Source organism: Rhinatrema bivittatum, chromosome 12 (genome assembly GCF_901001135.1).
Source record: "Rhinatrema bivittatum chromosome 12, aRhiBiv1.1, whole genome shotgun sequence".
In the NCBI taxonomy this organism is placed as follows: Eukaryota; Metazoa; Chordata; class Amphibia; order Gymnophiona; family Rhinatrematidae; genus Rhinatrema; species Rhinatrema bivittatum.
In genome coordinates this window covers 81,030,831-81,056,114 of record NC_042626.1, presented here as the reverse complement: position 1 = coordinate 81,056,114, position 25,284 = coordinate 81,030,831, and the positions used below count along the sequence as shown (strand labels likewise).

Genomic DNA, 25,284 nt, shown 5'->3' with positions numbered 1-25,284 from the left:
AATTTCAGTTTAAACTGATTGTCATCTTTGGAAAAATCTGGGAATTTATGGGTGAAAATCGGTTTAAACTGAAAATGAAGGACCTTAGAAATAAAGTGGCTTTTTAAACATCTACCCAGAAATAAAAAAATCTCCTGTTGCAAATTATACTAAAGTAAAAGTATAATATGTAAATCTGTGCAGATGGTACCGCCCCTTTAAGCATTATCTCAATATTCTGAATCTGGAGAAGCAAATCGGAAGTTTCAAAGCATCTTCAGAAGATAAAGATCATCATTTCTATAAATCAGCATTCAAAATGCTTTTTATTCACTAGATTTGTAGGATCAAATACATGCTTTTTTGCTCTAAGCAAATTACAAAATAAAGCTATGTGTGAAAAGCACCCATCCTGCTGTGTACCACAACAATCAGCTACAAGTCCATCCAAACAGCCCTGGATCAGAGCAACCAGGAAGAAAAAGGGAGAGAAAGAGAGGGAAGACAAACAAAATGGGGAGAGAAAGATGAATACAGAAGAGAATGAGTCAAAAGCAAGAGGATGGGGGCGTCCTCCTCTAAATCCCCACAGTATTCCCAACATCTCTTCCCCCTCATACCCCATAACACATATCCCTCTCCACCTTAACTTGTACCTTCTCCCCCCTCTCCCAATCCAAGGAACACTTACCCCTCCCCTCCTTCCATCACCCCTGTCACAAGAAGCCTTACCCCTCTCCCCCTCCTTCAATCTCACCTGTCACAGGAACATTTGCCCCTCTCCCTCTTTCTCCCTCCCCTGTGTCACAGGAACAGTTGCCCCTCTCCCCTCTTTCCCCTTCCCCTGTGTCACAGGAACATTTGCCCCTCTTCCCTCTTTCTCGCCCCCCTTTGTCACAGGAACATTTGCCCCTCTCCCCTCTTTCTCGCCCCCCCCTTTCTCACAGGAACAGTTGCCCCTCTCCTCTCCCCTCTGTCACAGGAACACTTGCCCCCTACCCTCTTTCTCCCTCCCCTGTGTCACAGGAACACTTGCCCCTCTCCCCTCTTTCTCACCCCCCGTTGTCACAGGAACAGTTGCCCATCTCCCCTCTTTCTCCCTCCCATGTCACAGGAACACTTGCCCCTCTCCCCGCCCCTCTGTCACAGGAACAGTTGCCCCTCTCCCTCTTTCTCCCTCCCCTGTGTCACAGGAACAATTGCCCCAGCCCCTCCCCTCTGTCACAGGAACAGTTGCCCCTTTCCCCTCTTTCCTCTTCCCCTGTGTCACAGGAACATTTGCCCCTATCGCCTCCCCTCTGTCACAGGAACAGTTGCCCCTCTCCCCTCTTTCTCCCTCCCCTGTGTCACAGGAACACTTGCCCCTCTCCCCCTCCCCTTTGTCACAGGAACAGTTGCCCCTCTCCCCTCTTTCTCCCTCCCCTGTGTCACAGGAACACTTGCCCCTCTCCCTTCTCCCCCTCCCCTTTGTCACAGGAACAGTTGCCCCTCTCCCCTCTTTCCCCTTCCCCTGTGTCACAGGAATAGTTGCCCCCCTCCTCTCTTTCTCGCCCCCCTTTCTCACAGGAACAGTTGCCCCTCTCCTCTCCCCTCTGTCACAGGAACACTTGCCCCTCCCCTCTTTCTCCCTCCCCTGTCACAGGAACACTTGTCCCTCTCTCCTCTTTCCCCTTCCCCTGTGTCACAGGAACACTTGCCCCTCTCCCCACTTTCTTCCTCCCCTGTGTCACAGGAACATTTTCCCCACCCCCTCCCCTCTGTCACAGGAACACTTGCCCCTTTCCCTCCCTCCAGTGTCACAGGAACATTTGCCTCTCTCCCCTCTTTCCCCTTCCCCTGTGTTACAGGAACATTTACCCCTATCGCCTCCCCTCTGTCACAAGAACACTTGCCCCGCTCCCCTCTTTCTCACCACCCCTTTCTCACAGGAACAGTTGCCCCTTTCCTCTCCCCTCTGTCACAGGAACAGTTGCCCCTTTCCCCTTTTTCCCTTTCATCACAGAAACATTTGCTCCTCCCCCTCCCCTCTATCACAGGAACACTTGCCCCTCCTCCCTCTTTCCCCTTCCCCTGAGTCACATGAACACTTGCCCCTCTCCTCTCCCCTCTGTCACAGGAACACTTGCCCCTCTCCCCTCTTTCTCCCTCCCCTGTGTCACAGGTACACTTGCCCCTCCCCTCTTTCCCCTTCCCCTGTTTCACAGGAACATTTGCCCCTCTCCTCTCCCCTCTGTCACAGGAACACTTGCCCCTCTCCCCACTTTCTCCCTCCCCTGTGTCACAGGAACACTTGCCCCTCTCCCCTCTTTGCCCTTCCCCTGTGTCACAGGAACATTTGCCCCAGCCCCTCCCCTCTGTCACAAGAACACTTGCCCCGCAACCCCTTTCTCTCAGGAACAGTTGCCCCCTACCCTCTTTCTCCCTCCCCTGTGTCACAGGAACACTTGCCCCTCTCCCCTCTTTCCCCTTCCCCTGTGTCACAGTAACACTAGCCCTCTCCCCCTCCTCTTTCTCACAGGAACAGTTGCCCCTCTCCCCTCTTTCCCCTTCCTCTGTGTCACAGGAACATTTGCCCCAGCCCCTCCCCTCTGTCACAAGAACACTTGCCCCTCTCCCCTCTTTCTTGCCCCCCTTTGTCACAGGAACAGTTGCCCCTCTTTTGCCCTCCCCTGTTTATCAGGAACACTTGTCCCTCCCCTCTTTCTCCCACCCCTGTTTCACAGGAACACTACCCCTCTCCCCTTTGTCACAGAAACACTTGCTCCTCCCCGATCCCCTCTATCACAGGAACAGTTGCCCCTCTCCTCTCCCCTGTGTCACAGGAACACTTGCCCCTCTCCCCTCCGTCACAGGAACACTTGCCCCTCTCCTCTCCCCTGTGTCACAGGAACATTTGCCCCTATCGCCTCCCCTCTGTCACAAGAACACTTGCCCCGCTCCCCTCTTTCTCACAGGAACAGTTGCCCCTCTCCTCTCCGTCACAGGAACACTTGCCCCTCTCCCCTCTTTCTCCCTCCCCTGTGTCACAGGAACACTTGCCCCTCTCCCCTCTTTCTCTCTCTCCTGTTTTACAGGAACACTTGCCCCTCTCCCCTCTTTCTCCCTCCCCTGTTTTACAAGAACACTTGCCCCTCTCTCCTCTTTCTCTCTCCTGTGTCACAGGAACATTTGCCCCTTTCTTGTCTTTCCTGTCTTCTCAAGCTTTGGCCGCCAACATTTCTCACCTTTATGGCACAGCTCCGGAAACTGTCACGAGAACGAGCGAACGCACGCACGCATGCCTGGCTCCCAGCTCTGCAAGTCGCATGTGCAGGGGTCGGGGCGAAGCTCCTTCCCGTCAGCCTTTGTGCGGGGAAACAGGCGCATGTAAGGAGGTGAGGGGTGTGGGGACCCTCCTTGTCCTGCTCTCAGGTGAGAGGTGTAGGGGCTTATGGGTCCCTCCCTTTCCCGCTCTCAGGTGAGTAGGGGTGTGAGGGTTACAGGGCCCTTCGTGTTCTGCTCACAGGTGAGGAGGGTTACAGGGCCCTTCCTGTCTTGCTCTCAGGTGAGAAGGGGTGCAGGGATTATGGGGGTCTTCCTTGGCCTGCTCTCAGGTGAGAAGGGGTGTGTGGTTTACGGGTCCTCCTTGTCCCGCTCTCAGTTAAGGAGGTTACAGGGCCCTCTGACAGGTGGAGTGTGGGGGTTACAGGGCCCTGTGTGTCCCGCTCTCAGGTGAGGATGGTTGCAGGAGTTATGGGGCCCTTCCTGTCTCATTCTCAGTTGAGAGGGTTACAGGGCCCTCCCTGTTCTGCTCTCAGCGGAGAAGGGGAGTGGGGTTGTCGGGGCTTTCCCTGTCTCGCTTTCGGGTGAGAAGGGGTGCGGGGATTACGGGGCCCTCCCGCCCTGTTATCTGTTGATGAGGTTACAGGGGACTCCTGCTTCCAGGTGAGAAGGGGTGCGGGGGTTACTGGGTTCTTCCTGTCCTGCTCTCAGCTGAGAAGGGTGTAGGGGTTACGGGGCCGTTCCTGTCCCACCCTCAGGTGAGGAGGGTGTAGGGGTTACGGGGCCGTTCCTGTCCCACCCTCGGGTGAAGGCTGGGTTACTGGGCCCTTTGTGTCCCACTCTCAGGTGAGGAGAGTTGCAGGGCCCTCCCTGTCCTGTCCTCAGGTGGAGGGGGAGAGGTGCGGGGGTTACGGGGCCGTTCCTGTCCCACTCTCAGGTGAGGAGGGTGCGGGGGTTACTGGGTTCTTCCTGTCCCACTCTCAGGTGAGGAGGGTGTAGGGGTTACGGGGCCGTTCCTGTCCCACTCTCAGGTGAGGAGGGTGTAGGGGTTACTGGGCCCTTTGTGTCCCACTCTCAGGTGAGGAGGGTGTAGGGGTTACTGGGCCCTTTGTGTCCCACTCTCAGGTGAGGAGGGTGTAGGGGTTACGGGGCCGTTCCTGTCCCACTCTCAGGTGAGGAGGGTGTAGGGGTTACGGGGCCGTTCCTGTCCCACTCTCAGGTGAGGAGGGTGTAGGGGTTACGGGGCCGTTCCTGTCCCACCCTCGGGTGAAGGCTGGGTTACTGGGCCCTTTGTGTCCCACTCTCAGGTGAGGAGGGTGTAGGGGTTACGGGGCCGTTCCTGTCCCACTCTCAGGTGAGGAGGGTGTAGGGGTTACGGGGCCGTTCCTGTCCCACTCTCAGGTGAGGAGGGTGTAGGGGTTACGGGGCCGTTCCTGTCCCACCCTCAGGTGAAGGCTGGGTTACTGGGCCCTTTGTGTCCCACTCTCAGGTGAGGAGGGTGTAGGGGTTACGGGGCCGTTCCTGTCCCACCCTCAGGTGAAGGCTGGGTTACTGGGCCCTTTGTGTCCCACTCTCAGGTGAGGAGGGTGTAGGGGTTACGGGGCCGTTCCTGTCCCACTCTCAGGTGAGGAGGGTGTAGGGGTTACGGGGCCGTTCCTGTCCCACTCTCAGGTGAGGAGGGTGTAGGGGTTACGGGGCCGTTCCTGTCCCACCCTCAGGTGAAGGCTGGGTTACTGGGCCCTTTGTGTCCCACTCTCAGGTGAGGAGGGTTGCAGGGCCCTCCCTGTCCTGTCCTCAGGTGGAGGGGGAGAGGGGCGGGGGTTATGGGCTTTTGATGCTTTGTTCGTCTGTGACAATTGAGTTTTCAGAGAATGATTACATGAGTGTCACCTGCACTGCACGTAACACAAAGGATGAGACCCTCCTCCCTCATCTCCACTGGTAAATATTAAACATTATGATACAAATTATTTTCTGACTCCTCTCCTTCTATTGTACTAGAAGGAATTTGTTTTGCACTGTCAGTTTTTATTTTAATAAATCAGGTTATAAAGCATCTCTGAAGTGGGATTCCCTGCTGTTCAACCTAAGTAGCTTCATGTGTGTTACATCCTGTATAGTATTTGCAGTAAGAATTAATTTAGTTTTCAATTTTTGATCAGACTATGGTAATTTCTTTTATGCACAGTGAAGTCCTTCCAACCCTTCTAGAAGCTCTGAATTGGAGTAGAGTAAGTTTCTTCTTCACAAGTCATGACCCCCCCACCCAGGATCACTGCACAGCATTATAGCAATATTGTTGCTCATTGTAGGCAGGGAAACCAGGAGCAGTGTTCTAAACATTAGTCTTTACTTACTGTGTCCCATATCCCATGCAATACAGAAGTTGGCAGAGTAAAACATAAGAACATGCCATACTGGGTCAGACCAAGGGTCCATCAAGCCCAGCATCTTCTCAAGATTTTAAACACCTCTATCATATCCCCTGTCAGCCCTCTCTTCTCCAAGCTGAAAAGTCCTAACCTACTTCTTATCCGCCCATTCTTATCCACCTACTATGCTACTGCAGGGCTTAAGCTGTGCTGTTCTGTCTCTTTTCAGTCCAGCAGCAAGAGGGGGGCTTCCCAGTCTTTTGCATCGAGTGTCACATGTATGGTTTTTTACCCACCGGTGAGAAGTTGTACATGTGCATGCGATGCAAAGAGCTCCTGGCTCTCAGAGAACAAGTCCGATCTCTCAAGGCTAGAGTGGCAGACCTGGAGGAGCTGAGGCAGACAGAGAGGTATATTGATGAGACATTCAGGGACATAGTAGTCAAGTCCCAACTTCAGACTGGCAGCCCTGGTGCTGCCTTGGAGGAAGAAGGTCTCATGATGGGAGAGCATCAACCTGGTGCAGCAGGAAAGGATTCTGTAGAAAGGACCTGGTCTCCAGGTGATGCATTGTCCTTTCGCACTGAGGATATCTCCCCAAGGCCTACTGCCCAGGAGGGAAGGGTTAGGTCGGCCGTCATAGTTGGTGATTCGATTATTAGGAATGTAGATAGCTGGGTGGCTGGTGGGCGTGAGGATCGCCTGGTAACATGCCTACCTGGTGCGAAGATGACGGACCTCACATGTCACCTAGATAGGATTTTAGACAGTGCTGGGGAGGAGCCAGCTGTCGTGGTACATGTGGGCACCAACGACATAGGAAAATGTGGTAGGGAGGTTCTAGAAGCCAAATTTAGGCTCTTAGGTAGAAAGTTTAAATCCAGAACCTCCAGGGTAGCATTCTCTGATAATGCTCCCTGTTCCACGCGCTAACCTTTAAAAAGGAGATAGAGCAGCTTTTAAACTAGAACAAAGGGGAAAGCCGACAGTCGCTCAGCAGCGCATGGTTCGGAGAGAGGTATCTTTAAAGGATACTAATGATGCATTAGAATTAGGGCATCCCGACAGTGAGGTTCCAATAATTAGAAAAATAGTCCAACAGGATAAACATCCTGCATGAGACTAAATACAAAATTGAATCTTTATGGGTAGAAATCCCTTGTGTGTCGGGGAAGACTAGAGTGATAAGAGTATACTACCGTCCACCTGGTCAAGATGGTGAGACGGACAGTGAAATGCTAAGAGAAATTAGGGAAGCTAACCAAATTGGTAGTGCAGTAATAATGGGAGACTTCAATTACCCTACTCACACAAGGGAGTCAGCGGTTAACCACAACATATAATCTATCACAGGAAATGTGGAACCCAAAAACAATTTCAAAAATTGGCCTAAGAAGGTGTCAGCAAGCCTTGACGTTATGTGTCACTCTCAAGCAGACACTAACCGGTCTTATCTATCATTCACCTTCATCATGGTGTCATGAGATAAGTATTGATTTCCCCTCTTATTTTATCTGACGTGCGATTCTTCTTTACTTATTCTCTCTTTAGAAATGTGGCTCTACAACTGAAGTGTTTCTATATGCCCCTGAGGAAGCTTACCCAGCGAAACACCGGCCCGTGTAGGGCTTTTCTTACTAATGCTATTTGAAAGAGTCATTGTTTATCAAGAATGGAGGACATTTTTAAATAATTGAAAAAAGAAAAAAAGTTTGTTGCATTAAAATTATGATGAAGGTGAATGATAGATAAGACCGGTTAGTGTCTGCTTGAGAGTGACACATAACGTCAAGGCTTGCTGACACCTTCTTAGGCCAATTTTTGAAATTGTTTTTGGGTTCCACATTTCCTGTGATAGACTTCAATTACCCCAATATTGACTGGGTAAATGTATCATCGGGACACGCTAGAGAGATAACGTTCCTGGATGGAATAAATGATAGCTTTATGGAGCAATTGGTTCAGGAACCGACGAGAGAGGGAGAAATTTTAGATCTAATTCTCAGTGGAGCACAGGACTTGGTGAGAGAGGTAACGGTGGTGGGGCCGCTTGGCAATAGTGATCATAATATGATCAAATTTGATTTAATGACTGGAAGAGGAACAGTGTGCAAATCCACGGCTCTCGTGCTAAACTTTCAAAAGGGAAACTTTGATAAAATGAGAAAATTTGTTAGAAAAAAACTTAAAGGAGCAGCTACAAAAGTAAAAAACGTCCAAGACGCGAGGTCATTGTTAAAAAATACCATTCTAGAAGCACAGTCCAGATGTATTCCACACATTAAGAAAGGTGGAAAGAAGGCAAAACAATTACCGGCATAGAAATGAAACATAGAAACATAGAAATGACGGCAGAAGAAGACCGAATGACCCATCCAGTCTGCCCAGCAAGCCTCACACATTTTTTCTCTCATTCTTATCTGTTACTCTTAGCTCCTTGTTCTATTCCCCTTCCACCCCCACCATTAATGTAGAGAGCAGTGATGGAGCTGCATGCAAGTGAAATATCTAGCTTGATTAGTTAGGGGTAGTAGGGGCAGTAACCGCCGCGATAAGCAAGCTACACCCATGCTTATTTGTTTTACCTAGACTATGTTGTACAGCTCTTGTTGGTTTTTTTTTTTTTTCTTCTCCCCTGCTGTAGAAGCAGAGAGCCATGCTGGATATGCATTGAAAGTGAAGTATCAGGCACATTTGGTTGGGGTAGTAACCGCCGTAACAAGCCAGCTACTCCTCGCTTTGTGATTGCGAATCCTTTTTTTTCTTCACCCCTGTCGTTGAAGCTATGCAGGATATGCGTGAAGCATCAGTTTTTTTTTTGTTTTTTTTTTTTTTCCCCCTGCCCTTGAAGCAGAGAGCTATGCTGGAAATGCGTGATGTATCAGTCTTTCTCCCATGCCGATGCAGGAGAGAACCATGCTGGATATGCATGGAAAGTGAAGTATCAGGCACATTTGGTTTGGGGTAGTAACTGCCGTAACAAGCCAGCTACTCCCCGCGTTTTGAGTGCGAACCCTTTTTCTTCTCCTTTGCCGTTGTAGCAGAGAGCTCTGCTGGATGTGTGAAGTATCAGTTATTCTTCTCCCCTGTCATTGAAGCAGAGAGCTATGCTGTATATGCATTGAAAGTGAAGTATCAGGCATATTTGGTTTGGGGTAGTAACCGCCGTAACAAGCCAGCTACTCCCCTCTTTATGAGTGCAAATCCTTTTTTCCATTACCTCTTGCTGTTGAAGCTTAGAGCGATGTAGGAGTCACAGTAAGCATGTGTATGTTTATTTAGTAAGGGTATTGTGTCAATAGCCATCATTCTGGCGAGTCACCCACTCTTCATTGGCGGCCTCTTGACTTTATGGATCCGCAGTGTTTATCCCACGCCCCTTTGAAGTCTTTCACAGTTCTGGTCTTCACCACTTCCTCCGGAAGGGCATTCCAGGCATCCACCACCCTCTCCGTGAAGAAATACTTCCTGACATTGGTTCTGAATCTTCCTCCCTGGAGCCTCAAATCGTGACCCCTGGTTCTGCTGATTATTTTCCTACGGAAGAGGTTTGTCGTTGTTTTTGGATCATTAAAACCTTTCAAGTATCTGAAAGTCTGTATCATATCACCTCTGCTCCTCCTCTCCTCCAGGGTGTACATATTTAGATTCTTCAATCTCTCCTCGTACGTCATCCTATGAAGATCCTCCACCTTCCTGGTCGCCCTTCTCTGTACCGCTTCCATCTTGTCTTTGTCTTTTTGTAGATACGGTCTCCAGAACTGAACACAGTACTCCAGGTGAGGCCTCACCAAGGACCTGTACAAGGGAATAATCACTTCCCTTTTCTTACTTGATATTCCTCTCTCTATGCAGCCCAGCATTCTTCTGGCTTTTGCTATCGCCTTGTCGCATTGTTTCGCTGTCTTCACATCATTAGACACTATCACCCCAAGGTCCCTCTCCTGCTCCGTGCTCATCAGCCTTTCCCCCCCCCATCGAGTACAGTTCATTCGGATTTCCACTCCCCATATGCATGACTTTGCACTTCTTGGCATTGAATCTGAGCTGCCATATCTTCGACCACTCTTCCAGTTTCCTTAGATCCCGTCTCATTCTCTCCACTCCTTCCGGCGTGTCCACTCTGTTGCAGATCTTAGTGTCATCCGCAAAAAGACAAACCTTACCTTCTATCCCGTCCGCAATGTCGCTCACAAAGATATTGAACAGGACCGGTCCCAACACCGATCCTTGCGGCACACCACTTAAAACCGCTCTCTCTTCAGAGAAGGCTCCATTTACCATCACACATGGTTAAAAGTGGAGGTGAAAGAAGCTATTTTAGCCAAAAGATATTCATTAAAAAATTGGAAGAAGGATCCAACAGAAGAAAATAGGATAAAGCATAAATGTTGGCAAGTTCAATGTAAGACATTGATAAGACAGGCTAAGAGAGAATTTGAAAAGAAGTTGGCCATAGAGGCAAAAACTCACAGTAAAAACTTTTTTAAATATATCCGAAGCAGAAAGCCTGTGAGGGAGTCAGTTGGACCATTAGATGAACGAGGGGTTAAAGGGGCACTTAGAGAAGATAAGGCCATCGCTTCGGTGTTTACTAAAGAGGATGTTGGGGAGGTACCCGTAATGGAGAAGGTTTTCATGGGTAATGATTCAGATGGACTGAATCAAATCACGGTGAACCTAGAAGATGTGGTGGACCTTATTGACAAACTAGTAACTCACCTGGACTGGATGGTATACACCCCAGAGTTCTGAAGGAACTAAAAAATGAAATTTCAGACCTATTAGTAAAAGTTTGTAACCTATCATTAAAATCATCCATTGTACCTGAAGACTGGAGGATAGCTAATGTAACCCCGAGATTTAAAAAGGGCTCCAGGGGCTATTCGGGAAACTACAGACCGTTTAGCCTGACTTCAGTGCCAGGAAAAATAGTGGAAAGTGTTCTAAACATCAAAATCACAGAACATATAGAAAGACATGGTTTAATGGAACAAAGTCAGCATGGCTTTGCCAAAGGCAAGTCTTGCCTCACAAATCTGCTTCACTTTTTTGAAGGAGTTAATAAACATGTGGATAAAGGTAAACCGGTAGATCTAGTGTACTTGGATTTTCAGAAGGCATTTGACAAAGTTCCTCATGAGAGGCTTCTAGGAAAAGTAAAAAGTCATGGGATAGGTGGCGATGTCCTTTCGTGGATTGCAAACTGGCTAAAAGACAGGAAACAGAGTAGGATTAAATGGACAATTTTCTCAGTGGAAGGGAGTGGACAGTGGAGTGCCTCAGGGATCTGTATTGGGACCCTTACTTTTCAATATATTTATAAATGATCTGGAAAGAAATACGATGAGTGAGATAATCAAATCTGCTGATGACACAAAATTGTTCAGAGGAGTTAAATCACAAGCGGATTGTGATAAATTGCAGGAAGACCTTGTGAGATTGGAAAATTGGGCATCCAAATGGCAGATGAAATTTAATGTGGATAAGTGCAAGGTGATGCATATAAGGAAAAATAACCCATGCTATAATTACACAATGTTCGGTTCCATATTAGGTGCTACAACCCAAGAAAGAGATCTGGGCATCGTAGTGGATAACACATTGAAATTGTCTGTTCAATGTGCTGTGGCAGTCAAAAAAGCAAACAGAATGTTGGGAATTATTAGAAAGGGAATGGTGAATAAAATGGAAAATATCATAATGCCTCTGTATCGCTCCATGGTGAAACCGCACCTTGAATACTGTGTACAATTCTGGTCGCCGCATCTCAAAAAAGATATAATTGCGATGGAGAAGGTACAGAGAAGGGCTACCAAAATGATAAGGGGAATGGAACAACTCCCCTATGAGGAAAGACTAAAGAGGTTAGGACTTTTCCACTTGGAGAAGAGACGATTGAGGGGGGGATATGATAGAGGTGTTTAAAATCATGAGAGGTCTAGAACGGGTAGATGTGAATCGGTTATTTACTCTTTCAGATAATAGAAAGACTAGGGGCACTCCATGAAGTTAGCATGGGGCACATTTAAAACTAATTGGAGAAAGTTCTTTTTTACTCAATACACAATTAAACTCTGGAATTTGTTGCCAGAGGATGTGGTTAGTGCAGTTAGTATAGCTGTGTTTAAAATAGGATTGGATAAGTTCTTGGAGGAGAAGTCCATTACCTGCTATTAAGTTCACTTAGAGAATAGCCACTGCTATTATCAATGGTAACATGGAATAGACTTAGTTTTTGGGTACTTGCCAGGTTCTTATGGCCTGGATTGGCCACTGTTGGAAACAGGATGCTGGGCTGGATGGATCCTTGGTCTGACCCAGTATGGCATGTTCTTATGTTCATCACTATTGTCCCTTTGTGTCTGTCTGTTCCTTGCATACTCAAATTTTGCCACGATTCTGATGCTTCTGCTGAAAGTCTGTTCCAGGTGTCCACAAACCCCTCAGAGTAAACATTTATCTTCTCACAAACCTGCTAGATATTTTCATGTTTGAATCATATCTCCCTCTTCTCCTTTTTTCTTTTGGAGAGTACCTCTTCAGCTTCTTGGTCTGTGTGCAATTTACAACAGGGCTTCCCACACTTTTAGCCAATGTGACCCCATTTTAGCAACTGAAAATTCAGTTCTCCTTCATCAATCTCTGCATTCTCACCCTCACACACTGCTAGCTGATCCTTTCTCTCAACTTCCACTCCCTCCCTCAGCTGCCCCAAGGATACCCTTTCTCAACCTCTGTCGCTCAAGCTATCTCGCAGCTCCGCTCCAGCCCACCATCTCTCATATCTTCTTCAGCCTTTTTTGCATCCTCCAGCTGATCCTCTCCCAAAGCCTTCTCATAACCAACTAATCCTCTCTAATCCTGTCAAACATCCCCCTGATCCCATCTCACTCACACAGCACCTGTTATTTTGTCAGCCAATCTTCTTTCATCCTCCCCCCATAGCCAATCCCTCTCCAGCTGATCCAACTCTCAAACCCCTCCTGCCTCTGACCGCACCCTTCAAACTGCCCTTTCTCTAAACATCCACCTTAATAGGATCAATGGCAACATTTTTCTTTGGGCCCCAGAGCAAAGGTGGATGATAACTGGTGAGAAGAGGGCAGGCTGATGATAGGGGCAATATTTTTCTCTTGGGTAGGTTCAGTAGTGGGTGAGAAGAAACATGGCAATCTTCTCCAGTCCGTGCATACTCAGCCCATTCCTCTCCCCATGTCTGGTACTAATCCTGACGGTGATCTGCAAGCAGCAGCATGAAAGTCAGTCCGACCGATGCAGTATCAGCATGGGGAAAACAGGTGCTCATGATTGAGCGTCCGCTCTCTCAATACATGTTTATTGACCTCTCTGGGGCACCCAATTTAATATTTAAATCAGCTGCCATGGTAAAGAGGTACTAGGAGAAACTGTGTACCCCTAGCACCTCCTCGGCAGCAGGTGCCCAGGAAAGGTGGCTATCAGCGGGTTAGGAAAACAGATGCTCAATGCATCCATTTTCCTAACCTGTAGCTGTAAATGGACGCTTGTTATAATTTTGAGCAATCCCTTTTCCTAACCTGACCGCTGGCACACTTTTTAAATTGTTTGCGTCCTTTTTGTTCCTCTGACTTAATATCACCACAATATTAAGTGGGAGGAAGTACAGAAAAGCAGTATTTTCTTTACATGTGATGAGTGCTATTAGCTTTGTGAGGGGTTGGACACGTGCTTGACGGGCTAATCCCCTTATAGCATAAGGGGTTGTCTTGTCCAAATACGAGTTAATTAGTATGCTCGGCTGCATTGGCCTGTGAGCTAGAATGTCAGAGGCCCTGAAGCTGCCCTGGTCCTTCCTCATTCAGAGCTTCCTGTTACCATGGAAACTCATGTAAGAACAGTCCACCTTACAGGCCCCACACTGACTTCCAGGACTGTTACTGCTGCCTAAAGAGTGCTGCCATTTGAGGGACTTGTGACTCCATTTGGTGTCCCGACTTACAGTGCAGGCCATGCACCATTTTGGTAGGCTTCCTTTGAATTACTTTCATGTAGGACCTTCTTAGTTTCCTGCACGGAGCAGTTCGTCCCATTACAGCAGGGCTAGGACTGCTTTGGGCTTCCAGGAATGCTTTGAGGTAACCCACAGTGGCAATTACAACTATAAATAGCACTGAGAAGACGGCATGAGACCATTTTGGTCTTTATCTGCTGTCATTTACTATGATATAATCTAGATGTGGTCTCCAGAGCTGAACACAGTACTCTGGGTGGTGTCTTAACTTGAGGGAAGTAATAGTACTTCCCCCTGCCTATTAGCAATCTCTCCCAGAACCCAACTTTATTATGAGTTTTCCTCCCTGCTTTGTCTAACTGCCTAGCTCCTTTGAGGGCATCTGAGATGATGAACCTCAGATCTCTTTCCTGTTGTGTGATTGCTAGTTCACCTGCAAAAATGGATTTGGCTCTTGGAAGGAGCCACTTTTTCTTAGCCCCAAGTAGGTGCACAAAAACTGGTAAAAAAAAAAAAAAAAAGTAATAATTTAAAATGTTAGCAATTACATTTAAATGTAAACATGTTTCTGAAGCTAATAGCATTGAGGTTCAGCAGCCCTAGTCTTGCTGTTCCAATATTCAGATACAGACCATCTGTCACAGAAATTGCAGAAACTGAGTCCTGACAAGATGCCTGAGTCTTGGAGGTGAGAAAATGCAGAGTACTGTCTAAAACACAAGTCATGGAAATTGCAGATCTGACAATGTCACAGTCAAGCAGCTGACCAGAGCTAGTGCTGCCCCCATATGGTTCAGGAGAGGTCATCTGATATATATAGGCCTTTTTGAGAGTTCTTAGCATCCTGTGGAAGTTAAGGGCAAACTAAGAGTGCCCGACCAGAAATCTGTCTTTGCCCCATGCATTTCAGTTAAAGTTGAGACATGACCATGTTTTCACAAAATGATATTTTTCTGGTCAGCAGGTGACAAGTGCTGTGGTGTAGACCCAGGCTGTTCTCAAATCTGACTTCTCTACTTTATGTTGGCTGAGGCTCTTGTAGTATTTATAGCTCTCTGGAATTGGGGAGAAGGAGGTGCCAAAGAGGATAGCACTCCCACCCAAGCACACCTACTAGAAGAGTGCACTAGTGTTTCATTGTGGAGGACTAGAGGAGAGGGGGAGAAAAACAAGGAAAATCCAGCAGTAACCCCAGCAAGTTAAATTCCACTTGCACTGGACACCAACAAAGAAAACGATTCTTCTGTTTGCCTTGCAAAGTGTAGAGATGGGTTTTGCATGGAGAGTTTCTCTGTGCCCTCAGACTCTGTAGATCAGTTCTCCCACTTGCTTTCATCTTCTGGTGACAGCATGGCCTCTCTTTACCGAAGGGATGTGCAGATTTTGTTAAAAAAGAGTGAAAGATTAAAACAACTGAGCAGATGACTAACCCCACCATGTGATCCTAATGATATGATTATTGCGTGAGATTTTTTTTAAGTTCTCAGAAGATGTATCAGTTACTAATTAGTTCTAATTATCCCAGTGAAGTGATTTACATTAGCACCCCTGGATCACAAGCCTTGGATACTCACCCCTTAAAGGCAGCTTCATTAGCACAGCTCACACCTGCAGGTCTGCAAATTTTGAGGAGGAAGGTGATTGCATTTTTATAGCATTACAGAGGCTGCTGACATCTTGCCTATAGCATGTATAGAAACGGGAGCCACCTATTGTGAATAAGGTCTGCCTCATTCCCCTTTTCAGCATTAGCATCCAGAACTTTCTTTTCAGCTGGAAACATTTACTTCCATTTGACATTAGTCCAGGTTTACTGCTGCTCTGTTCTGCCAGTGCTGCAGAATAGGAGTTTAGGGGGACACACAGAGAAAAACCAAGGATGTGTGAACCACTAGTGGCAGTGGTCTGAAGCATTCTTACACTTTATGAACTATTTGAAGAGAAACTGGTGTAACCGCAGTGGCTAAAAGTGTTTGCCAGTGTGGATGACAAGTTCTGCACCTACTCAGCAGTTCCTTTGACATAATGTGTGAGATGCTTTCTATCCAGCATTGAGAGCCATTGTACGTACTGAGGTGGGGGAGGAAGCGGAGGCACTGCATGCAGAACTGAGCTGGGGGAGGAATCGGAGGCACTGCATGCAGAACTGAGGTGGGGGAGGAAGCGGAGGCACTGCATGCAGAACTGAGGGGGGGAGGAATCGGAGGCACTGCATGCAGAACTGAGGGGGGGAGGAAGCGGAGGCACTGCATGCAGAACTGAGGGGGGGGAGGAAGCGGAGGCACTGCATGCAGAACTGAGGTGGAGGAGGAAGCGGAGGCACTGCATGCAGAACTGAGGGGGGGAGGAAGCGGAGGCACTGCATGCAGAACTGAGGTGGGGGAGGAAGCGGAGGCACTGCATGCAGAACTGAGGTGGGGGAGGAAGCGGAGGCACTGCATGCAGACTGAGGTGGGGGGAGGAAGCGGAGGCACTGCATGCAGAACTGAGGTGGGGGAGGAAGCGGAGGCACTGCATGCAGAACTGAGGTGGGGGAGGAAGCGGAGGCACTGCATGCAGAACTGAGGTGCGGGAGGAATCGGAGGCACTGCATGCAGAACTGAGGTGGGGGAGGAAGCGGAGGCACTGCATGCAGAACTGAGGTGGGGGAGGAATCAGAGGCACTGCATGCAGACTGAGGTGGGGGAGGAAGCGGAGGCACTGCATGCAGAACTGAGGTGGGGGAGGAAGCGGAGGCACTGCATGCAGAACTGAGGTGGGGGAGGAAGCGGAGGCACTGCATGCAGAACTGAGCTGGGGGAGGAATCGGAGGCACTGCATGCAGAACTGAGGTGGACTGGCATTGCTGGAGGATGGCAGTGCGCATTGTACTCCAGAGCAGTAAGGAAATAAGATCCATGGAGGGGTGTGGGCGCTGTTTTTCTCTTAGTTCATGATTTTATCAATGATTTGGGGAACTTGAAAGGATGGGAAATAGAAAAGGGATGCAAAGTGAAAGCTTCCCTTTTGCAGTCCATATGCCAGAAGCTCCCAGCACTCTAATAATGAGGAGGGATGGAAAGAGGATTTTGGAAACAATGCATCAATTGTTACATAACTTTATTATAAGGAATTTTTTCACAGATTATAGATCTCATTAGAAAAACCCCATAGGGCCAGTCCAAGGTTTCTGCACATAGACTAAGGACTCCTACCAGAGGATCCAGGAGAAAGTTACAGAAAAACTAATACAGAGCAAGGTCCCCAAAAGGGCACTCAGGTTACAGAAAGGAAGATACATGACGCTGGGTTCCTGGAGCAGACTGGTGGTCCCATTAGGGATTTCTAGGCCTCGGTGCCTTTCCTTGAGGGCCCTGGCTTATAGCTTTAAGGAGTGAGTGTAAGAGCAGGCCCTCTGGGATTACCCCTGACTGACAGAGCCTCATGCTTCCATTATACATTCTGAAAACTTCAGGACAGCAGGTATGAAAAGTGCAGTGAAAGCTTAGGATGAAAAGATTCTTTGATATAGAGCAAAAGTTATTAAATATACCTTACATAGGCAGGCACACTGCCATACAAAAAAAGATCCCATGGACCTGGCAGCAAGCTGAGAACCAGGGAAGCTAGGGTTTGAACACCGCTCTTCCGCTGATGCTTCTTTGACCTTGGGCAATGTCAATTCACTCTCCACTGGCTCAGGTACAAACTTAGGGACCAATGCAATAAGATATGCGCTGAAAATGGGCACTCATGTGTGTCCTGCTGCAATGTCTAAATGAGAGACAGCGTAAAAATGGACTCACCAGGGGAGGAGGGGCGTCTGGCATTCAAAAGAGGCTATTGCAATGGGTGCTCACTACCACTGTCCCTTTTGATCACATTTGCTTTGGTTATTTTATTGAGGGGCAGATTTTAAAGCTGCAGTTTAGTATCTCAGGTGCCCTTCTTTTTAAGCCAATAAATGTATACTTATTTTTTGCCACCGCAAGCAGTAAATTCAAGAGCTGGGATAATACTAAGGAGGAGGACACATTTATCACAACACAGAGGACCATATTTTATAATGTTTCTCATGAGCCCTTGCCTGCGAGTTGACTTTTCTCCACTTCTAGGGCTGGAGTTAAAGTCCCCGTATTAAAAAGCGTGCACTGGGCATCCTGCACTTTCCTGCAGCAGGTGGTAATAGCTAATGTCCTCATCTACATGGCATTTGCATGCGTTGGGTGTGAGCAGGTTCAACCTTTGTTGCTAATCTCCTTATTGCATCAGGTGCTAGCCTTCTGCACCCAACTCCATGTGAACTCATGGGCCAGGCTACGTGCACTTTATTGCATTGGCCCCTTAGACTAGCCCTCTGGCACAGAAAGCAACCTGCTGCACCTGACTGTAACTCCCTTTGAACACAGGTTTGGAAAGGGCAGGAGCAAGGAAAGCCACTGCTCTGCATGGGTGTGCAGAACAAGAATCATCTACTTTATGGGAGCGGCTGGGTACTTCTGACGCAGCTTGGCCACCAGAAAGAGTCAGGCTACAGGGCTCAATGGACCTGGTCTCATCCAACAGTGCACTTTTATTCTCCTCCATTTAAATCACTGCACTTTTAATCCTGTATTTCATCAAACCCATCTGGAGGTTGGAGTGAGTGATTCCTGAAGCAGGCAACATGTGGAGCTTTTTTTTTTTTTAAAGGACTTTTGCTGTAGATCTCAGCTTAGCAATTCTGAGGTAGATCTAAAAAAAAAAGGAAATAAACTTCCTTTGGCAGTCTCACATTGTATACTTCTATCAGATTCACACTAGTGCAGTGTCTTATCTCTCTGCTAGGAGTTAACCTGCTCTGGCTGAGAAGTGTGCAACAAAGGGAAGACAGGCTGTTGTGCATGGTACAGAGGATACAACATTTACATCATAAACCACACATCTTACAAAGCAGCTTAACTTCCTAGAGACCACAAGCTTAAGTATCAAGAAATAATTTCATTAAAACACACAGTTTCACTGTTCCCGTATGTAGCAGCTGGCTAGTAGAAGTGTCCCGGAGCTCAGTCATACACAGAACAAGAGGCCCCAGAATGGGCAGGTCTATTGTAAAATGCACGATTTATATCATCCACAGAAATGAGAGAGCTGCAGCACGCAGGTGCCACTGGCAGGCAAAACAATTTGACAAGTGATCTCGCAAGCAGGCCAGTTACATGAACTTGTTTGGCATGTGAATTTCTGCTCTCACATAGTTTAGGTTGAAAGAAAAGCAGAATGCAGCCCTCTTGTGATTTAAGAAAAAGCCCACCCTATGCTGAGCTGCACAGCAGGGTGCTTCTACATACTGGAAGTGAGCTGTGAAACACAGGTTCCTGTACATACTCAGATCATGCCAGACCAGTGGGATGTGTATACCAGCAGATGGAGTCAGAGAACAAAAACTTTGGTCACTGCTACATAAGAGAGTGCCACCTGCAGTCCCTCAGTATCTCTCTGACTCCAGCAGAGGGTTGAGATGCAAACCCCCAGTCTAGGGTTTAGTTTAAAAAAAAAAAGAGTAGTTAGTTTAGATTAGCTGAGCTGAGATTTTTCTCCTTGAGGTGTTTTAGGTACCTTTGCGGGCCATCCCTCCAGTGCAGCCGGGCATCCGGGGGGGGGGGGGGTTTTAGATACCCCTGATTGTGTTTGCCCACACCCTGCCGGAGGGCCTGATAACCAGAGGCTTCTGGTTCCCTCGGCCTCCGAAGCTGTTCCTGGTTTCCTCTGGTCCTGCTGAGGTTGGCTAAAGTTTAAAAAAAAAAAATGTGATGATCAGAACCTAAGAAGTTCCTCAGGTAGGCCTCTGGACTTAGTCGGGGCCTGGCTGGGACAGTGGGTACTGTGGCACATGGAGACCGGTCAGTGTCTGGGGCATGAGGGTTGGCAGCCTGGGGCTGCCGGCGGGTGCGACCTCAGACGCGATCGCTTTCTGAAGGGAGGGGGCTCCCTCTGCTCTTTTGGGGCATGCGCTGGTTCTCTCTCACGTCCCGCGGAGTGAGTGACACTTTTGGGGCAGGCAGCTGCAGGCCCCGGAGCCTTGGTCCGCAGGTGCTTAGGTCCACTGGCAGGTGGCCGAATGTGGCTTCTTTTCAGTGGGTGCCGTTTTTGATGGCGCTCTCCTGTGGTTCGTTGCATGGCGCTGAAATCCAAGATGGCTGCCTGCTGCGTAGCAGGGGGCAGGCTGAATTTGTGCTCCCTCTGTGTTAACTGCGGGTTGGGAGAGGAGGGCCCCTCAGGAGGGGGCTGCTCAGTTAGGCTGGGCCTCTGTTCAGCCGGGCCTCCTGCCTCTGCCTTGGAAGTTGAGGCTTCTGACCTCATGGAGCCAAGGGGGAAGGGGGGGGGGGGAATTCCCCTTCCCCCCTATGGAGCTGATTTGCATGCCTCCGGCTGATGCTGTACAGCCCAAGCCCCCGCAGGGCGGTGGGGGAGGCGCCTGTGGCCTTCTCGTCTGAATTTGTGCTGCTTCTTCATCAGGCCTTTTTGGCCAATCAAAGATCCAAAATTAAAAGGGCAGCGGAGCGGTCGGCGGACCTGTCCAGTGGGGGATCCAAACGTTCTTCTCAGGATCCCCTGCAGCCTCATCAGGCACGGGGTGACCCGGCCTCCAGCGGGGAAGATATAGGGGTGCTGCAACGTGGTCCCCTAGACACGCAGGGGACGGACCCATGATCTGATCCCTCCCCCGGCCTGGGAGATCCCAACACAGATGACCTGGCCTTGAATGGATTCCCAATCCCAGAGGGGGATGACCCTAGACTTTAGAAGAGTTGGGGGTTAAGGTCTCCCAGGAAGAGTCGGATAGTGAGGGAGTCAATCTGGTGTGCGATGGTCTGTGAGAACTGACAACCGCCTTTCCCCTGCCCAAGAAGATCAGGAGGTTGGTGACAAGGGAGTGGGACTCTGCTGATTCCAGCTTGAAAGTGGGCTGAACGATTGGCAAAAGTTTACCCCTCTCTCTGGAGACCTTGGACCTTCTGAAAGTGCTGCAGGTGGATACAGCTCTTTCGGCAGTCATCAAGGCTACAACAATCCCTGTGGCTGGGGTGGCTGCTTTGAATGACATGCAGGACTGCAAACTGGAAATTCAGCTGAAATGTTTGTTTGAGGTCTCCGGGCTTGGCCTGTGCGCGGTGGTGTGTGCCAGCATGATGCAACGTGCCTGTTGTGTTGGGTCCAGAAGGTTGTGGAGGAGATAGTCGCAGGTGACTCTTTGCCCTTGCAAGCGGTCTGCCTTGAGGCGGGAGTGGCTTATGTGGCGGACACTCTCTATGATTTGGTTCGCACCTCTGCGTGCAGTATGGTTTCCTCTGTGGTGGCTCGCAGGCTTTTATGGTTATGGAACTGGTCGGTGGACTTGTCCTCTAAGGCGCAGCTCGGTAATCTCCCCTTCAAGGGAAAACTCCTGTTTGGGGAGGAATTGGACCAGTTGGTGAAACTATTGGGGGAGACTAAGGATAATAGGTTTTGCTGGAAGATAGGAAACAGAGTAAGAAGGTTTTTCCTTCATGAGCTCATTTCAGGGATTCTCGGCCTTTTCGTTCTGGTAAATCTGTTCCTCCCCCTGGGCCCAGGCAAAGCTTTGGTCATCTGCAGTTCTTTTGTGGAGGTCAATGGACTCCCAGAGATCGTACAGTCAGGGCTCAGGAGGCAGTAAGCCTCCCCAATGAAGCCAAGGGCCCCTACTCCCACGTGGAAGCTGTAGGAGGCAGATTATCTATCTTCGACGCGGAGTGGGAGAAGATTACCTCAGACAGGTGGGTCTTGGAGGTAGTCTGGCACAGTTACGCTCTAGGTTTTTTGTTTACAGTTCAGGACGGCTTTGTAGAGTCTCGGGTGGCGACTCTCCAGCGGTTACTCAATCTCAATGCCATTTGTACAGCCCTCCTGTGGAGCAGGGTCGGTACTCTGTGTACTTCGTGGTTCCCAAGAAGGAAGGGTCTTTTCGTCCTATCTTCGCCTTGCAGAAGGTGAACCGGTACCTACACGTTCCCAAGTTCCGCATGGCAACGCTCCGAACAGTGCTTGCAGCGGTGCGCAAAGGGGAGTTCCTCGCATCCTTAGATCTAATGGAGGCTTATCTACACATTCCGATCCGGCAGGACCATCAAAGGTTCCTGAGGTTCAAGGTGCTGGGTCGGCACTTTCAGTTTTGGGCTCTTCCCTTTGGGCTGGCTACGGCTCCTTGCACGTTCACCAAGGTGAGGGTAGTAGCAGCAGCAGCTCTGCGCAAAGGGATCTTGGTGCATCCATATTTGGACGATTGGGTCATCTGGGCGAAATCTCAGGAAGACTGTGAGATCTCTCCAGAGAGTGATGACCACCCTATGGTCTTTGGGTTGGGTCATCAATCTGCATAAGAGCCAGTTGGTGCCCACACAATGCCTGATGCACCTAGGAGCGGGTTTCAATACACAAAAGGGCAAGGTCTTCCTGGCGACAGAGAGTGCGGAAGTTACAGATTCAGGTGAAAGGCCTTCTTCGCTTGATGGTGCCAACAGCCTGGGATTATCTCCAAGTCCTGGGCTCCATGGCGGCCACATTAGAGCTGGTGCCTTGAGTTTTTGCACACTTGAGAACTTTACAGCATGCGCTGTTGCCAGGTGGAGTCCTATGTTGGCGCAGTTTCATATTCCATTGCCTCTTCTTCAGGAATCCAGACGCAGTCTCTCTTGGTGGCTGTTGCGTCGCAACCTGGAGAAAGGGTTGGTGTTGGACACACCCCGCCCCAGCTTGGGTGGTCGTCTCTACAGATGCCAGCCTCTCCGGATGGGGAGTGGTGTGTCAAGACAAGACCACTCAAGGCCTGTAGCGAATGTCAGAGAAATCTTGGTCCATCAACAGACTCGAATCCTGGGCGGTTCGCAGGGCCCTTCAAGTGTTCTTGCCCTTAGTCAGGGTTGGATGGTGCGCATCTTGACAGACGACGCGACCACAGTGGTGTATATCAACAGGCAGGGGGGAACCAGGAGCTCTGCAAGCACGACGTTTGTTCGCCTGGGCAGAGATTTATCTCAGGGGCATCACCGTGTCGCATGTTGTAGGAGTGGAAAACGTGCAAGTGGACTTCCTCAGCCAATAGCGCTTGGACCCCGGAGAGTGGAAGTTGTCCTCAAAGCCGTAGAGTCACATTTACACCAGGTGGGGCGCTCTGCAGTTGGACCTGATGGCGCCTCGAGCCAACTCAGAAACGGTTTGTTTTTCAGTCTAAGGAGGGAAATCTTATCAGTGGGGCTCGATGCTCTGGTGTGTCTATGGCCCACGGGATTTCTTCTCTGTCCCCCCCCCCCCCATGACCTCTCATAGTATTCAAAATGGCGCCGATCGCCTTTGCCCTCACTATGTCACAGGGGCCAACCGTCGGTACCTGTGACATAGTGAGGGCAAAGGCGATCGGCGCCATTTTGAGTACTGGCATCGGACGGCCGGCGTGCAGGAGGTCGCTCCCGGACCCCCGCTGGACTTTTGGCAAGTCTTATGGGGGTCAGGAGGCCCCCAAAGCGACCTCCTGCATGCTGTCCGTCTGATGCCAGTACTCAAAATGGCGCCGATAGCCTTTGCCCATATTATGTCACAGGGGCTACCGGTGCCATAGGTCAGCCCCTGTCACATGGCCATCGGCGCCATCTTGTGCTCCTACCATGTGACAGGGGCTGACAAATGGCACCAGTAGCCCCTGTGACAAAGGCTATCGGCACCATGATGAAACCGGCACAGAGGGTGTGAGTGCAAGGGATGGCTCCCGGACCCCCCGCTGGACCACCAGGGAGTTTTGGTAAGTCTTGGGGGGTTCAGGAGAGTGGGGGGTTTGTTTAAATTTTTATTTAGGTGGCCGTATAATTCGGCGACGATTCATGGAGAATCACGATACGTTTCACTTCCCCACCAATACTACGAATAGTGCAATATACGTTGCGGATCGCCAATACGGCGAAAACGAAAGCACACCCCTAGTTTTGGGTGACCTAGACCTCTGGTTAGTTGGGAGGGTCACCCTTGGTTGAAGTTTAGTTTCAAGGGCTTGGGTACAGGCTGATACTGAGGGACTGCAGGTGGCACTCTCTCTTATGTAGCAGTGTCCAAAGATTTTGTTCTCTGACTCCATCTGCTCGTAGGGATACACAATCCACTGGGCTGGAATGATCTGCTGTATTACAGGAATGAAAATTAGCAGGTAAGAACCAATTTTCCTATGTTCTCTTCTTTGTGATATCACCAAGCAATGGCAAGAGTGATATTAGAAAGAAAACAAACCATTTAAGTGGTGCAAGCGCTGTCTCTTATTCAGAGTCTTATTCTAGCTCCTTATTAACTTACAAGCCGATACAATAAGAATTGCTGGAGAGCAGGTGCTCCTTACTGAGCGCTCTCTCTCTCCCAACGCTGCCCAGCCACGTCGCCTGGGTGCGTGATTCTTTATTGAAATGAGGTGTCGCGCTAATAAGGAGGCGCTAGGGACAATAGCGCATCCTTAGTGCCTCCTTATTAGCGAAGAGGTGGCTGTCTGCGGGTCCCGACAACCTACGCTCTATTTTATCGGTGTCTGTTTTTTAACCTGCTGACAGCCACGGCTGGTGGTAAAATTGAGCATCCGTTTTTCTAACCTGCTGACCGGTGGGCAGATTTTTATTTTATTTTTTAATTTTTGGTTCCTCCCACTTAATATCGCTAGGATATTAAGTGGAAGGAACCAAAAATTAAAAAAAATATTGCTAGGATATTAAGTCGGAGGGTGACAGAAAAGCAGTATTTTCTGCTTTTCTGTGCCCGCTTCCCAGTTGCTCACAATTTAATGCCTGCCCTTAGGCAGGCACTAATTTCTAATAGTAAAATGTGCGGCTTGGCCACATATTTTACTTTCAGAATCCCGGACAACTAATAGGCTCATACCCCTCACAGTATAAGGGGTAATGGACATGAGTCAGAAATGGCCTTACAGTGTACATCCCACAAGAATTCAGAAACTGTTTAAACTTACAGAGAAGTAGCTGTGTTAGTCAGTAGTGGCAAAAAAATGACAAAGATGAACTGATTTATTGAGGCAAGCATGCATGCTATCAGATGCACTTCACCAGGCTGCATGGGTTTTGTCAGGTGCATCTGACAGTTGAGTCTTTGTCTTAGAAACTCAAGCCTTAATAAATTGGTTAGTCTGTAAAGGTGACACCAGTCTTTGTCATTTTAGGATAAAGTTAAACAGCCAGTTATATATTTAAAGTTTTCTTCCCTCCTTTGCTTATAACTGCACCATGGAGCAGTTTATCTGGAAGATGGAGAGAAGATTCTATGCAGATGTTATTTCTTAGAAGGTAACAGGTACAGTACTGTGGGTGACTGCTTAAAAGTGACTTCTATTCCTATTTGTGTGTAACTTGTAAAATGAGTGAACATCTAAAAGATTTTTTGCATGCAAGCTACATCGATTTTGGACCTTATGGCAGGAATACAAGTAAACATGGTAAAAGATGAGGGATGATAAACCGACCCAGAGCCTACTGAGGAGGGTGCCTGCTTGCAGCACGGATTCCAAATCATACTCTCCTTTTGAGAGGATGGAGGATCTTTCTAGAAATCCTTTTGGGTAGAATGATTTATTGCATCTATAGGACAAAATAAGTTGCTCTTTTGTATATGTATTTTAAACCCGTTTTTCTGGCACTTTGAGTTCATGGAAAACTT

At 48.8% G+C, this 25,284-nt stretch overlaps 1 protein-coding gene across 6 annotated transcripts in view; it reads right to left on the bottom strand.

Annotated features, from left to right (window-relative positions):
• Positions 1-16,687: 16,687 nt before the first annotated feature.
• TBKBP1 (TBK1 binding protein 1) overlaps positions 16,688-25,284 on the bottom strand; it is a 202,105-nt gene continuing 193,508 nt past the window's right edge. For all 6 annotated transcript variants that reach the window (XM_029574259.1, XM_029574262.1, XM_029574261.1 and 3 more), the window contains exon 10: positions 16,688-18,318. In XM_029574259.1, coding sequence (XP_029430119.1) covers positions 18,299-18,318 — 20 coding nt within the window. In that variant the 3' untranslated portion in view covers positions 16,688-18,298. The remainder of the gene's footprint in view (positions 18,319-25,284) is intronic.